This window comes from Lynx canadensis, chromosome D1 (genome assembly GCF_007474595.2).
Source record: "Lynx canadensis isolate LIC74 chromosome D1, mLynCan4.pri.v2, whole genome shotgun sequence".
NCBI classification, from domain to species: domain Eukaryota; kingdom Metazoa; phylum Chordata; class Mammalia; order Carnivora; family Felidae; genus Lynx; species Lynx canadensis.
Genome location: NC_044312.2, coordinates 104,327,832 through 104,344,673, shown reverse-complemented (window position 1 = coordinate 104,344,673; position 16,842 = coordinate 104,327,832). Strand labels below are relative to the sequence as shown.

The following is a 16,842-nucleotide window of genomic DNA, read 5'->3' as shown; positions in this document are numbered from 1 at the left end:
GAAGCTCTTTCTTTTGGCCTGAGTCTGGTAATGGAGGGTAGATGGATTGATAGGGTGGGAGATTAGTTGCTTAGGCTGAGGAGCCAATGGCTGTTGGGGTGTTAATCTGGTCTTGGGTTGTTTCGAGGGGGAGTTACTGAGGGGAGCTACTGCAGGGAGAATTTCTTTCTTGGGACCAAACATGTAAATGACCCCTTCCCACTGTGCATGTTTTACATTTCTCAGGGTCATCCCTGAGGGCCATAAAGGCCTGGATGTAAGGGATCCCTACCCACTCTTCTTGTCTCTTACTGGAGAGATCAAGTTGCAATCTAGTTTTATAGTTAGGACTATCATTTTCTGACTAGATCTCTAGCTTATATGGAGGCCAAGGAATGTTACAAAAGAAAACGAGCATTTTCCTACTTAGGCTGGCTTTCTTTCTTTCTTTCTTTCTTTCTTTCTTTCTAATGTTTATTTTTAAGAAAGAAGAGAGACAAGAGTGTGAGTTGGGGAGGGGCAGAGAGAGAGGAAGACACAGAATCCCAAGCAGGCTCCACACTGTGGCACAGAGCCCCATGCAGGGCTCAATCCAAGAATCTCAGCTGAAATTCAGAGCAGGATGCTGGACACTTAACTGCTGAGCCACCCAGGTGCCCCTATTTAGGCTTTCTAATGGGAACTGATCCCAGTGTCTCAAAATATGTCCCAGAAGAAAGTCTTTGGGTATGGAAGTGGAATCTCCCATTGTCTTCAGGGAGAGAATTGACTCCTGTTAACTGAAAAGGAACAACTAAACCAGGCCTCCCAATACTAGAAGCCTGGAGTACTATTTCCCTGAGGAGAGTTAGCTCTCTCTCTCTGGAACCTAATAGGATCTCAATTGGGAACTCTTCTAGAGAGTTCTAAAGGCGAGTGGACTGTGGGCATCCCCAGCCTGCTGTCCATTCACCCGGTCATCATGGCTGTGGCCAGCATGCCATGTGATGACCCAACAACAGCCCTGGTGTCCCAGGGCCCACGTCTCTTCCTGGCGTCTGCCATCCGGAGAGTGACAGTCTTCCGGATGACCCTAAATGAAATGATGCCTGATAATTAACCCTGATGTCCCAGGATGGATCCCTTGGAACCGAGATCATCATGATTTCAAGATCACTGAATATCCCACTCTCCTTCTGTTGATAGGCCTCTTAACAGTTGGTGGCAAACAACAGCCACCAGAGACAGGGGTCCCTTTGAGTGTCTAAATATTTCTTGCCTGACCTGTTGAAGTCTCCTACTTGGTGGTTAGCTCTGGGGAAACTAACCTCTATTTTCCAGTTCTCTTTGCATCCCTGAATTATTTGGGTGGAGCCACATTTAATTAAGTGGTAGATAAGGCCTACCCACAGATCCACAGGGAGAGCTCTCTATAAGTGGGATCCCTTGCCAGGGAGCAAAAGGGTTATAGCTTATTTTACAGTGATCTTTGCAGTCTGAGTTGGCAATCACGCAGCACCTGTGCAATGGGTGACAGAATATCTCCCAGGTCCCTGTGCCCCGCCACCAAAAGAAAGTGCCTATGTAGGTATAAGAGGAAGCGGCTGAAGCCACACAAGGAGGGGTCAGAGTGTCCCTGACCAAGAAGCAGATTCCTGCAGAGACAGCCTGGGAATATCAGTCACCTAGGGACCGGTGCAGAGGATCGCTGGTGTCGCTTCCACGAGAGCCCATGAAGCACTCTCTTACATGTCTGGGAGCACTAAGGAACAGTCCTATGTGTGCATACCCAGAGGAGCCAAAGTTTTAATTACCAGTGAGATGGAAAGCCCTATGGGATTGCTGTGCGTCCTGAGAAATAATCTCGGACACTTCCATACAACTTTTAGTCACTTAAGAGTGCCTTTCGGCTGGAAGGAGCAAGTGTCCCTTTATTCTTCGGAGCTGAACATTAGTTTCTCATAAATGCTACCAGACCATCCGGTTCCCAGGTAGATCAGAAAGAGAGAGAGAGAATAAAGTAATGGTGACTTGACTAAGCAACACTCCAGCCCGAGTGGTGGAAGTTGAGACTCACCGATGAAGAGGGTCCCTCAACACGCAGGTTACCTCCTTCTGACTGGTTCCCCAAAAAGATGTTGCCAGGTGGACTGGCGAGACCCGTCCGTCCCCTGAGGCCTCCACCCAGTGCATTCCAAGGATGTCCCTGGAGGCTCTGGGTCTCATCGCAAGAAAGAATTCAAGGACGGACCAGACATAGTGGATGAGCAGTTGCAAACAGGAAAGTTTATTAAAGTGAAAGTATGCTCTGGAGAGGTGAGAGCGGGCCCGCTCCAGGGAGAACTGCACACTGGGGGTTTGGATGTCTACTTTCTATCGACAGCTGTTAACTAGGGGTGGGATATTTATTACCCGAGGCGGGGATGTGTTGAAAGCAGCGTTTCGCGCCTTTCCTTCCTTATTTGGTCAGGGGTTTCCAGCCTTCTTTGTCAGACACTTTGGGCCAGTCCAGTTTGATCCGGCTTCCTGTGGCTTTGCTGCCAGGACGGGCCTCTGACTTTCTTATAGCTGCGCTGTCCACGACTTCCCCTTTCCTGGCCTCCAGGTATCCTGTTAAAAGCTAACTAGCTTCCTACTCTAACCGGAGCACAGGACAACCTAGAATCACGAGATAAGGGGTGTGGTGCGATGATGAACAAACCAGGGAAGGGACTTAGGAGGATCTTGGATCCAGGAAGGAACTGGGGAAGCTATTACTGGACTTCCCAGGAATCCCGGTCTCCAGCTCAGATCCAGCTGCTAGCAGGAGGCCCTACAAGGTAGCTTCTCGGGCAGTGGCTAACTGCTGAGAGTCACTCTGCCCAGCGGGAAACTACGATGGTCTTAACTCTGGAAGAGGGAATGCAACACTGCACCTAAGTGGAAAAAAAAAAAAAACAACAAAAAAACGCGTTTGGGGAAGAGAACTCGCTCTTCGCCCACTCCGAAAAGCTAGAAGCAGACGAACACGCCTCCAAGCTCTTTCCCGGATTTTAGTGGTTGCCTCCAGCCAGCCCCTCTCTCAGTACGTCTCTGTTATTGGTCAGCATTGCCAAGCATCAGCAGTCACAGACAATATCCGGAACCAATCGTCTCCAATCCCCACCCAATCTCTCCGCCAACCTGTGAGTGACATACACGCGAACCAATGAGAAATGAAAGTGGGGATAAGAAAACGAGACTCCTTCCCCTTTTCCTCAGCTTGTTCAGCAAATGGTAGAAAAGGCTGAGCAGCTGATACCAACCACCAATCCGTAAGGATGGAACGGGGACGAAAAGAAGAGTGATGGGAGGGGGTGACGTGGCAGTGACGGGGACATACACTGAAATGAGTGGCGGAAACCCCGGCCAATCGGTGGTCGAATTGGCCGGGCACTCTGCATTCTCGGGTCCTCCCCGAGCGCCGGAGACTTCGGGAAAGCACCAATGAGCTTGAACATGAGTCTGATTGGCCTTCATTCGAACCAATCATCGGCGTGCCTGGAGGACGCGTCCCACCCCGGGCTCTCACTGGGCGGTGTGGGATGACAGGCCCGAGAGAAATGCCAATGTCCTAGGGGTCCTCCGCAAGTGACGCTCGGCGGCACCAATCGACTGCCTCCTTCCCGGCGGCCGAGCCCTCCTCCCGCGGCGGGCCTGGCGGGGCGGGGACGCTGCGCGGCCGCGGCTGATGCGCTAGCCGTGTGGGGCGCTCCGGGCGGCGACGGCGGCTCTCGTAGGCGGTTCCGGTCCTGTATCTCGGGGCGGCGGCGGCTCATGGCGGCGACGGAGCTGAGAGGGGTGGTGGGGCCGGGCCCGGCGGCCATTGCAGCTCCGGGCGGCGGCGGCACCGGTCCCCCCGTGGTGGGAGGCGGCGGCGGCGGCCGCGGAGACTCGGGGCCGGGCTCCGGGGCCGCGCTGGGCACGGTGGCCGCGGCGGCGGCGGCGGGCGGCCCGGGCTCCGGCGCCGGGGGAGTGGCGGCTGCGGGCCCGGCCCCTGCGCCGCCGGCGGGGGGCTCCGGCGGCTCGGGCGCCGGGGGTTCGGGCTCGGCTCGAGAGGGCTGGCTCTTCAAATGGACCAATTATATCAAAGGCTACCAGCGGCGGTGGTTCGTGCTGAGCAACGGGCTCCTGAGCTACTACAGGTAACTGCTTCCGGGGCGCCGTCCCCCACCGCAGCCCACAGTCCCCGCGCCGTCACCCTCTGGAGCCGGCCCCGCAGCCAAGGTCGCCCCAGGCCCCTTTTCGTCACCTGCGCGCACTGACAGCCCGCGACGCGAGCCCACCTGCACGAAAGTGAACGCCCCGGGGCTTCCCTCTCCACCTGGGTTACCCGCTCTTGGTGCAATACCTTCCCCTCCGTCCCTGGCCTTTCCAGTTGTTCGGAGAGCATCTACTCTTCCATTGTGTTTGCGCCAGCACGGCGGTGCAATGATGAATTCTGCGAGGAAGGCGCTGTCGTAGGTGCTAAGGGGCACATGTAGGAGAGCAAAGCCCCGGCATGGTTCGCAAGGAACTTGCTGTGAAAGTCCCAAATCTTAGCTGTCTGTGCTGTCTTAGCTGTCTCCAGAATTCAAGGTTATTAGCAGCCTTTGATGTACCCGCCGTTGCTCTCTCCACGTTCAGGCACAAGGACACCAGGCACAGGGTGGCCTCCGTATCTCTCCCCTGTCTTTATGTCTCCCAGACTTAGCATATGCTTTCGCCTTCTGAACAGCCCATAACGGAGATGTGCCCTCCAGTGCTGCTTTTATTTACGCTGACCCCACCTCCCACCATGGGAATGATTCCAGTGGTCTCTCCTGTATTTCCGGGGTCTCTTTGGTTGGTTCGCTTTAAGTTTTATTAAAAGAAGAATCCATGTCTTTGGTACGATTACTTCTGTTCAACAGTGTTTGTTTTGGAATGTTTAATATATATTCGTGGCAGCTCACAAGCTTGCCATAACTGTAGCATGCTTTTGGCTACTCCGGTTACGCCAGATAGAGGGGTTAAGATGCTGGATGTGGAGACAGGACATAAACATTTCCTGAGTACTGGACAGTTTGGATAGTTTCATTGACTCCCAACAATAACCCTGGGGATCAGGAGATATTCCCATCTTACTGATGAGGAAACTGAGACTTAGTCTGGGCAACTATTCCAAGGTCTTGAGGAGTCAGGATTTGAAACCGGTTGTCTTCACACCATCATAACCTAAAACCCAAGTTAGTGTTACTTGAATCAATCAAATAACAGATAATTGCTTGCCTATAGCAAGTAAGTTTCTAGATTTCTGTTGCTATATACAAAATGTGTATAGTTTCTAGATCACAGTACTTTATACAAAATATACACAAGTTTCCACTGTTACTATATACGAAATGTATATAGTTTCTAGATCACAGTACTTTATACAAAATGTGTAAAAGTTTCTTTTAAGGGAGGGGCGCCTGGGTGGTTCAGTTGGTTGGGCGTCTGACCTGACTTTGGCTCATGATCAGGTCATGATCTCGCAGTTTGTGAGTTCGAGCCCCTCGTTGGGCTCCGTGCTGACAACTCGGGGCCTGGAGCCAGCTTCAGATTCTGTGTCTCCTTCTCTCTCTGCCCCTCCCCTGCTCATGCTCTGTCTCTTTCTCTCAAAAATAAACATTAAAAAAAAATTTGTTTTTAAAGTTTCCTTTAAGGGAGACTTTGCTTAATATAATGGCACTTCTAATTGAAATCTTTTTTGTAAAAAAGTCCTATTTGAGACCCAAAATGCTGTTAAGAGCAGCTCACTGTATTTCTTTTCCTCTGCACGTAGTCACTCTGCTACCAGGAGAGGTAGGGTGAATGAATCTCTTCCTCAACCCCACCGTATCAGCACTTAGAGGATTTTGAGGGGAAATTGAAGGTGGGAGTTGGAGGTTGTTGAGGGTGAAAAATGCCTTAGCACATCCTCACTGTTCCTGCCACATTGTGAACAGTTGTGTGGGTCATTTGCATTATTATATTCAGAATTGATTTTATTTTTATTTATTTTTTTTTTTTTAAATTTTTTTTTTTTTTTCAACGTTTATTTATTTTTGGTACAGAGAGAGATAGAGCATGAACGGGGGAGGGGCAGAGAGAGAGTGGGACACAGAATCGGAAACAGGCTCCAGGCTCCGAGCCATCAGCCCAGAGCCTGACGCGGGGCTCGAACTCACAGACCGCGAGATTGTGACCTGGCTGAAGTCGGACGCTTAACCGACTGCGCCACCCAGGCGCCCCTCAGAATTGATTTTAATTTTAACCCTCTCTCAGTACGCATCCAGGATGATCGGTTTAAGGTTCGATCACACATCTAAAGTTTTAATGTGTGTTCCAAAGTTTTTCTCCTATTCAAGTTCCTGTTTTCCTGTTATACTGACCATCATCCTGAAGTTCGGTTGATTTGTATCCTAACTTGGCTTGTAAGTCACTATTAACACTGCTCATTTTCGTAAGTTGTGTATCAGCTGAGGACTTTACTGTGTGGTCTTTTTTCTCCAAATTCTTATCAGATCATCTTTCCAGGCCATTTGATTCTTTGATCAGTACCAGTCTTAATACTGATCTTGGTTGGACATTAATAACTTCTCTGTTGCTATCTCTTCAAGTACTTGTAACCACCTTTAACTTCTGTCTTACAAGAGTTAGGAGCACCTATCTGACTACAGATCAAACTGCTTCCAAAGCATACTGAACCACATATTGGGAAATATGCCATAGGCCTGTCTTTGCCAACTAAGATGGTCCCACCCACAAACCAACCAAGCAACAGGAACCAGGGTTATCAAATCTATGCACTACCTTCAAAATCACAGTGAAGTTCTTCCTCCCAACTATACTGGTGGTTTATTCTTCTTGACAGGGTTCTCTGTGTCCCCGTCTCCCTACAGTTATTTAGCTAAATTGTCATTTCTCCTGCTTTTCATGCCTCCAAAACCAGTCGTCTCCTCTATATGCCTTTTACAAAATACTGCTTTCTTTTTAACTGAGACCATATACTTCCTAGACCCATCCTGTGATGAACTGTCCTCATAGGCTTTGACGGGCCACTTCCTTCTTTTTACCCATCCTTACATACACAGATACATGGATGTCCCATTACTTAAAGCCGTATGTAGAATCCCGGCTTTCCCAGACACATGGTGACAGGGCCATAGCATTAGTCTTCCTGACTAGCTTCCAGAGATTGAGTTACTATTTCTGCTGGCCTTAAAGGGAACTTTCTGGTCAGAAGGCACCACCTAATTAATACTGTGGTGCCTGAAGAACTTATCTTGCACTCTCAAAACCATGTCTTTCCAGCCTCTGCACTAATCATTTATAAACAGAGGTGTATCGGCCTGAACCCAAGAGCTCCTGAGTCAAGCCTGCCTTACTCCTAGGGTTCCTTGGTATTTCTGCAACTGCTACAGACTTTAGGTGATTTGAGAAACTTCTTTAGTTTATGAAGATGACCCAGGCAGAAGAGATTCCTAGGAAGTGGCTTGTGAAAAGTTCCAGCACGTTGTGAGGAAACGCAGTACAGGGTCCGAGCAGCACCTTTGGAGTAGAAAGCCAGGGTGAGCTGGCCTGTCAGCTGCGGGTCTGAAATTCAGCCTGCATTATTCATAATGTAACTGAAGCCTGGGGGCGGGGGAGGGGAGGGGAGGGGAGGTAAGGATAGAAAAAACAGGGATTCACATTACATTGTGGCAGGTGCAGGGGTGAAAAATGGCCCAGTCCAGTGAGACCCCCCTGGCCATCCCCTACTGCTCATTTGTGCCTTTGAGGATGAAAAACCAGTTTCATGTGACACACTGAACAATAGCAAATCTGTCTTCCTAAGCACAGTAAACAGACTTTCTCAAACATACCAAGTCTTCGTTTCTGGAGATGGGGTGTGTGTCATTTCTGGCACGCAGGAGCTCTGGACGTGCCAGGTGTGTTGGGCCGCTTGGCTCCGTGCAAAGGAAATGGCTCCCCTCTGCCCTGTGGCAGTTGGCCAAGGACTTTGACCTCTTTGTGTTCCAAGTTGGTCAGGGAAAACTGTGGTCTCACCATGCAGGTCTCTGGGCAGAAGCAGCGGGTGGGTGGAGGGGAAATTCACTCAGTTTGCAAGGTATCCTGAGTCGTGCTAGTAGCTTGGTATTTTACATGAAGTAGCTTGTAGCCTGTTGTCACCAAGCAGTGATGTAAAGTTCAAAAGTTAGTCTATTAATAGAGCTGTCAGTCAGAGATGGGGAAAATTTTTACACCCAGTCCTCCGAGAACAGATTTGCTGAATCTTTCTTAGCTATTAATAGGATGGCTTAGGAGTTCCCGCCAAGCGAGGCCAGCGGACCTTTGGCGAGAACATATTCCAGGGAGAGTATACTACCTGGTGATTCTTTTAGGATTATTCTTTACCCCCACAGAAAGCTAGTCCTTTCTCTTTCCTGTCATTTGAGCTGTGGTCGATATTTAATACCCTAAGCATCTCAGCATTCCTTACACTTACGCAATATAATTCTAAGCGTAGTGACAGTTCTCATTAGGGCTGAGTTACAGTTGGGGGGGGTGCAGTATGTGTAAAATGCAGCTATTCTTTGAGGCGATGAGATTGTTACAAGAAATTTTGTTGCGTGAGTTTACAAACCACTATTTTATAACTATGCCCCGCTAAATAAAAAGGAATTCCTGCCTACAGAAGGGCACAAGGGAACTTGTTGGGGTGATGGACATGTTCTACAATTTGTGGAGGCAGCTACACAATTGTATACATTTGTCAAAACTCACTGCCTTACACACTTAGCATTGCCGGATTACCGTTGTAGGTCGTGAATGCTCCCGCGAAGGCTATTTCCAAAAGGCTAAGGGAGAGAGCTCAGAACTCTGAAACAACACTTACTGGCCGTGAAAGGAGAGCCCTACTGACGGTTTCTGGAATTTGAGGGAGCCATCTGAGGGAAAGAGTAGAACTTGCTGTTGCCTAGGACTACCATATTTTTGGAAAGGGTTATGAGAAGACAAGGAACGTGGTGAAGGATACTCCATCCATCAACTTTCTCCTTAGCTTGTCTTCATCTCATTATTGTAGGTCAAAGGCCGAAATGAGACACACCTGCCGTGGTACCATCAACCTCGCCACGGCCAACATCACCGTGGAGGACTCCTGTAACTTCATCATTTCCAACGGGGGTGCTCAGACCTACCACCTGAAGGCGAGCTCAGAAGTGGAGCGACAGCGCTGGGTGACAGCCCTGGAGCTGGCCAAGGCGAAGGCCGTGAAGATGCTGGCGGAGTCGGGTAGGGAGCGAGGCACGCCGCGTCGGGGACGCGTCCTGTTTGCCCCTGCTAGGCACGAGTCTTACCTTCTCCCTCGCTGTCGTTCAGTTGTCAACCGTCCCCTAGTGTGTCCGGCTTCTCTTCGTCACGTGGTGTCTCTCCCTGCAGCGGTGGCTTGCAACGGGGCGGGGGGGCAGTGCTGCCCTGCAGGGGACACTAGGCAGTGTCTGGAGACATTTTTGTTGTCACAGCTGAGGCCTGGTGGTACTGCGGGCATCCAGTGAGTAGAGGCCAGGGATGCCGCTAAGCCTCCTGCAGTGCACAGGACAGCGCTCACAACAGAGATGGATCCGGGCCCAGATGCCAGTAGTGCCGGGTTGAGAAACTATCCTGGAGGCGTGACAGGTGTCTTTTGGCTTTTAATGCCATTTGACCACCTTAACATTTTGAGAAATAATTATTTTATGGCTAGGGCAGTGTGAAGATGATTACAACTCACAATTTGGTTCTATCTTTACTTTTTTCTTTCTCCCCTGACAGTTTCTTACTTATTTTTCACAATTTTTTTTTTTTTTTTTTTTTTTTTTTTTAAGTAGTCTCCATGCCCAGTGTGGGGCTTGAACACACAACCCTGAGATCAAGAGTCACATGCTCTACCGACTAAGCCAGCCAGGGGCCCCTTTCTTATTTTTTGTTTAAAAAAAATTTTTTTTAATGTTTATTCCTTTTTTGAGAGAGAGACACACATAGATCATGAGTGAGGAAGGGGCAGAGAGAGAGGGAGACACAAAATCTGAAGCAGGCTCCAAGCTCTGAGCTGTCAGTACACAGCCTGATGTGGGTTTGAAACTTACAAACTGTGAGATCATGACCTGAGCCAAAGTTGGATGCCCAACCCACTGAGCCACCCAGGCACCTCTCTCATTTATTTCTTAATTGAGTTGAAACAAACCATCTTTATAGATTACCAAAATCATTACATGTGATACTTTTTTTTTTTTAATGTTTATTTACTTTGAGAGAGGGAGAGATCTCTGTGCAAATGGCAGAGAGAGAAAGGGATTGAGAGAAAGAATCCCCAGCAGGCTCTGCACTGCCAGGACGTGGGGCTCGATCTCACGAACTGTGAGATCATGACCTGAGCCGAAATCAAGAGTTGGACGCTCCACCGACTGAGCCAGCCAGGTGCCCCTACATGGGATACTTTCTGTGAAAAATCTTCATTTTGCTACCTTAGTTTCACTAAAAAGAGCAGTCTCAACATTTTTTCTTCAAGGAAAATGCTAGGATTTCCCCTGTCCCAGCTGTTGATAGTTTAATCACACTGAGCTTATTCACTCAGACCTTGACCAAGATGGTCACCTGCTGGCTCTTGTTCATCTCCTGTTTTTCTTATCCCCTGTCACCTCCCACACTGGATTTTATATCTGTTGGTCAGTGAAAGGAAAATCCTCTGCTTGTAAGTTTTCTTGTAATGGGTTATATTTTGACCTTGGTCCTGCCTCTCGGTCTAGCAGACAGGGCAGGCTTTCCTTATTTCTTTTGTTTTGATGTTAGTGCTGATGTTAGCTCCCCCAAAGAAAGTGACACTGCTGGAAAAGCATTTTGCTGTTGCAGAGTGTTAGGTATAAAACTGCTAGCGAAGGGTACGACATAGCTCTCTGTTGGATGTTTTGTTGGAGGGTCATTTAACACAAGACCTTGCGTCGCCTTCAGTGCTATGATGGCTTTCGTGTCAAATGAGTTCATCGCAAAGTTCCCGAGCTCTCCTTTGGAGAAGATAAATCAATGGGTCTTTTGGTGATGTGGACATTGTTTACCAAGAGCCAGACTGCAACTCTCAACCCATTTCATACAGGGTTCTCCCATCACCCAACAGATGGTCGCTTAGACTGGGTTGGAACCCTCAAGCTTGAGTTCAAAGGCTCAACAATTCATTCCCAAGGCCAGGGGCCATTTAATTTCTCCCTCCTGTCCTCCAGGTCATTGGTTCTCAAAGTTCAGCATGCATTGGAATGGCCTGGGCAACTTACTCAAAATGCAGGTCCTGGGCCTTGCCTCAGACCAGTGTAATCAATTTCTGGGGGTGAGGCCAGAGCTTCCTTGGCACCTTTTAGAAGAATCCCAGGGGTGGAGGGATTGAATGTAGGGGTCAGAAGGTATAGACTTTAAGTTATAAAATAATTAAATACTGAGGAAGTAACATACCACATGATGACTATAATTAACACTGTGTAGTATATTTGATAATTGCTAAGAGAGTAGATCCTAAAAGTTCTCATCACAAGGCAAATAAACATTTTTTCCTTTTTTTTTTTTTTTTTTGTATCTGTATGAGATGATGGATACTAACTAAATTTATTGTGGTAATCATTTGGAAATATATGTAAGTTGAATCAGTATGCCTATATAGTGCCATGTCAATTATAACCCAATAAAACTGGAAGAAAAAAGAAAAGCAAAATAAATGCTTGTTGTGTGGCCCAGGGCAGGGGGTTGAAAGGAAGAACCACCCCAGGTGTCCGTGGCACCACACCGCAGTCAGATCGGTGGGGGGCTGTGAACCGCACTGTAGTCGAATCGTCTGATAAGGGCGAACACCTGGTAGGTCAGATCGCCCGGCGTGAGAGCCGGTTTAGTTGTAGACAGTTGGTAGGGTTCCGACCCTCAGCCCTAGCATCCCGTAACTGGAGTCCTCTAACTCGCCCTCGGGCCCCCTGCAGATGAGTCGGGAGATGAAGAGTCTGTGTCACAAACCGACAAGACCGAGCTGCAGAACACCCTCCGGACGCTGTCCAGCAAGGTGGAGGACCTGAGCACGTGCAACGACCTGATCGCCAAGCACGGCACTGCGCTGCAGCGCTCCCTCAGCGAGCTGGAGTCCCTGCGGCTGCCCGCCGAGAGCAATGAGAAGATCAAGCAGGTCAATGAACGGGCCACACTCTTCAGGATAACGTCCAACGCCATGATCAACGTAAGTGCAGCTGGCACCTGTGTAGCTTTTTTTTTTAATGTTTTTAAATCATTTTTTTAAGGTTATTTATTTTGAGAAGGAGAGAGAGAGAGAGCGAGCAAGTGCGCGTTAGCGGGGGTGGGGAAAGGAGAAGTGGGGAGAGGGAGAGAGAATTTCTGTCTCAAGCCGGCTCCGCACTGCCAGCGTAGAGCCCGGTGTGGGGCTCGAACTTCTGAACCGTGAGATCATGACCTGAACCAAGAGACCAAGAGTGGGACACACAACTAACCAAGCCACCCAGGCGTCCCCTGTGTTGCTTTTTGATTCTTCCGCTCTGGAAAAGTCATTCTCCCCAAGTGCCGGAAAATTGTAATTGATAAAGCACAGAACATTAGGTCCTGCTTCACTGTTCAGGGGACTTAAGTTACATTGTTTGTTGCATGAAATAGAACAGGCCGCACAGATGGAATGACTTTCGTGCTCTGCTCCAGCCATGGGTCAGCCCACCGTCCCAGCGTGGGAATTAACTAGGAGTCCAGAGGTCCAGCCTTGCTTCTGCAGCTGGCAGGATATCTGCCGGTGATGTTAGTTGAGTCCCTTAACCTCTCCGGTTGTGGTTTTGTCTATTTGTTTTTAATCTAGCTTTATCTGTTGGATCTGAGAGGTCTCCATGGGTCCTTTTTACAGTTGTGTTTGAGCTTCAGGTCTTACCGTACTTTGCTAGTGCATTCTGGCCTACAGTGTGGTAAGTGGGGGCTGGCCATGTGCTAGGGGGAGAGAGCTTTATAATACGAGTTAGTCCCATCTTTAGTCCTTGATTTCAGGGGTAACTCCAGGTGATAGAACAAAATACTCCAGTTTGGGTACTTTGCTTTCAAAAAGAAGGGACCAATCCTTCTGCCTCCTTACGGCTCCAGCCTCGGGTGGCTGTTGGTTTGTGGGCATTAGTGATGTATTTCAGATAGGAGGTGATAGTTCTGAAGTGAATACACGGTTTGAACAGTGCTGTTTCTCTGCTGGTGACCGATTCTCACCTGGCTGGTTGTTTCACTTAGCTTGCACATGAGAACACCAGAGTATGTGTCCTAAGGCAAGTGAAAAGAGTATTCTGAGGAAGGGCTTATGCTGGCTTTTCCTCTAATTAAATGGGATGAAATTACTTCACTAGGGCCAGGTTTTCGCTTGTTCAGAGAGTGATACTAAGACGTCTGCTTAGAACTAGTTTAGTTCACATGGCTTCTAGAGATCAAAGGTCTTCTCCTGTGACCAAGGGAAAATTTAGTTTTTCTCACTTAAAACCCCTTTGTTACTTAATAGAAAGTTGTTCTAACCTATCATTTTCTGAAGTGTTGAACATTTTCTTCAGTGCTCTGATTCACACCGGGTAGAAGAGACTAATTATTTTTGTCCACTTAAGGACTTCAGGAAGATCACCTGTCTCCCAGGACCATTCTACCAATCAGCATGGATGCTTGTGTTTCTAATGTCTAGTCGTGTGCTCTTTTCCAAACTGTCCCACTTCTTAGTGACTGTATGCCTGTTTTTCAGGTCCTTTTATGATCAGGAAAATCTCAGATCATTCAGGTCAATTAACTTTGTTTATTTATTTGTTTATTTTGAGAGAGAGACCAGAGAGAGAGCAAAGAGAGAATCCCAAGCAGGCTCTGAGCTGACAATCTGGGGCTTGAACTCGTGAACTGTGAAATCATGACCTGAGCTATAGTCAAGAGTCGGACATTCAACTGACTGAGCTCCCCGATAAATACACTTTTAATTAATTTATTTAAGTGTTTATTTTTGAGAGAAAGAGAGTACAAGCGGGGGAGGGGTAGGGAGAGAGAGAGGGAGACGCAGAATCTGAAGCAGGCTCCAGGCTCCAAGCTATCATCGCAAAGCCCCATTCAGGGCTCTGTCCCACGAATCGTGAGATCATGACCTGAGCCAAAGTTGGACACTTAACCGACTGAGCCACCCAGATGCCCCTAGATATATTTTTTAAATAAAATAGCTCAGGACACAACAGTCTCCTGACAGTGAGTGTTGCCTTTTATCCATGTCATGTGAACACCCTGCTCCAAGTTTTCTTCTTCTCTGATGTGAAAATTTTGCTAAATCAAACACCTCTTGATTAAAAGATTTCCCATAAAACTGAAACTTAGTTTGGATTTTTTTTTTTTTTTTTTTTTTTTGCAAAAATGCTTATCTTTGTTCCTTGGGGGCAATTCTTCCCAGGTTGTAAATGTTCAGAGTTTGTGTTGAAGGGAATGATCCCTTGAAAGCGAGAGGGAAGTTTTGTTTTGTCGTTCTGTTCTCCCCAGTACCTCCTGTGCCCCCTTCACAGCTGGTTGTTGCTGGCGGTGCATTTTTTTTTTTTTTATCATTGTGTTGCTTCCTTTGTATTTTTTAGGTGATGATGGCAAGGTCTTAAAATTAACATGCTAACTTCACATCTCAAAATAGGCCAAGTTTTATCAAAGGAAGAGTACATTGCACTCAATTTCTTGTTTGCTTAGGACATAGCTTTTCTTATTACCAAAGTGAATCTGACCAAGGAAGTAAGTTTGACACTGTTAGCGTATCCATTTGCTTATTTGGCAAGCATCTACTGAGCGCCCTCTGTGCTCTAGGCCCTGTGCTAGGGACTATAAAACAGTTGTGGATGTGGTGCCTGCTCTCCAGGAGATTATTCTCTAGTGAGGGGACAGAGAAGTAACCAGATCTTCATAGAGTGGTGCTAAGTGCCGTGATGGAAAGGAACACAGGCTGCTATGGTGTGGTACATTCAAGGTGTTTCGCTTAGAGTGGGAAGATTAGAGAAGGTAACTCCTCAACTAAATTCTGAAAGACCACAGAGAATCTTCCTGTGAAAAAAGACAATTAAGAGCTTGGGGCCCTGAAGTCCCAACTGCCATGGTTAACCACCTCCATAACCTGCTTCCTCTGTGAACTCCTGTCCTTTTCTATAAAACGGTGACGATGCTAGTAGCCACTCAGAGGGTTGTTGAAAGGCGTTTAGTAGCTAATTGACAGAAAGTGTTCAGCAAAGTGCCTGATGTATAATTGTCTCACTAAATTTTAGTTATGATCAGTATGGAGGGAAGTGAGGAAGAAGAATAGATCTAGGCACAGCTCTGGCTGTGTGGATCCCTCCCTCTCTCCCAAAGTCTGGGAACTACTAATTGACTATTAGAACAAGGAAGTAGCTAGAGATAAGGCTGGCCAGGGATTAAGTGTGGGGGAGGGGAGGGGTGCAGATCCTACTCAATGGGCTTGGTAGAGTGGATTAGAAGCGGATAAGACCGATTTTGATGGAGGCTTAACTATGATAGCTAACACCTTATTGAATGCTTACTGTGATCCCAAGATTTCTGAGTGCTTTACATGTGAGGCAACCACTCTTTGAGACAGTTGCTGTGGTTATCCTCTGTTTACAGATGAGGCACAAAAAGGTTAAATAACTTACCCCAAATTCCGTAGCTATTTAGTAGGATGGAGTTGTGATTTGAACCCCGACGGTGGACCTCTACAGTAGGTACTCTGTACTGCCTCTGAGGGTGGAGGATGGAAAGAAATGTCCACAGCTCCCAGAAATAGTAAAGAAGAATCAATAGCACTTGATAATCGGAAATGGGAAGGGAAGAAAAATTAAGAATCAAGGATGCCTCCTGGTTTCCTGGCTTGGGCAGGGAGTACTGTTCTTGGTACGGAGAACAAACACCAAAGGGAGAGGCAAAGTCGGAAAGGGAATGTGGTGAGTTCACGCTGGGCCCCAGTGATTTTGAGATTACTTTGAGCCATTGGATGGACAATTGGATATTCTGTCTCCATGAACACAGAGCTGGAATAGTCATTAGCCTATAAGCAGAGGTTGAAACCATGAAAGTAGATATTCTGTTTACCTTTTAGTTTCTCCATAACAGGGCATAGACTTTTAAGCTTACATTGCTTCCTTCCTTCATTATTCATGAAGCAAACTTTATCAGGCTTCTACTATATGCAAAGCCAACTAAGTTAGGAGCTGGAGATCTATATATAATTAAGGTATAAACGGTGTCTTCAAGTTGCTCATAATCCATCTGGAGGACAGAACATCAGTCACGATACCGCTGTGGATGGCATAAAACAGATGTGCAAAGTGCTATCAAATGCAGAGGAGAGACTGGCCGCTTAGGAGATCGTCACAGAAGAAGTAACATTTGCCATAGACCTCAGAGAATGAACAAGACTTGGCCAAACAGAGGAAGCGGGCAGGAAAGGGCATTCCTGGCAAAGCAAACAGCATGTGCGTGTGGTGGGCAGGCCTGAAAGAAACAAGTGTCCAAGAAATGGTGAGCAGTTCAGTGTGGCTCCACCCTTGGGAGGTGCCTGGGGAGGAGGATACAGGGCAGGTGGTGGCCACACCTGAAGGGTCATTTGCTTTCAAGCCAATAGTTAGGTTCCCAGTGGGGAGCCCATGAAGGGCCTAATATGATCAGATCTGTGTTTTGTCTCTAGATCCCTTCTTGGATGCCTCAGGTAGCTTCTAGTTGTTAAGGTTAGTTGTTTCTCTTAGTGACCAAAATAAAAATCAGTCACATTGCCCCATATTTGATCTAATTCAGGGCAGATTCCCTATTCTCAGCATCTGAATTCCTCAGCTTGAGGTGACCTGAGCTTGGTCCCGAATGTATTGAAAG

The 16,842-nt window shown here is 47.7% G+C and overlaps 1 protein-coding gene across 1 annotated transcript in view; it reads left to right on the top strand.

Moving 5' to 3' along the window:
* Positions 1–3,675: 3,675 nt before the first annotated feature.
* Positions 3,676–16,842, top strand: part of LOC115524885 (oxysterol binding protein) — a 35,112-nt gene continuing 21,945 nt past the window's right edge. The window contains exons 1-3 of the mRNA XM_030331643.1: positions 3,676–4,121; positions 9,026–9,234; positions 11,937–12,187. Of these exons, the coding sequence (XP_030187503.1) occupies positions 3,754–4,121; positions 9,026–9,234; positions 11,937–12,187 (828 nt within the window). The 5' untranslated portion in view covers positions 3,676–3,753. The remainder of the gene's footprint in view (positions 4,122–9,025; positions 9,235–11,936; positions 12,188–16,842) is intronic.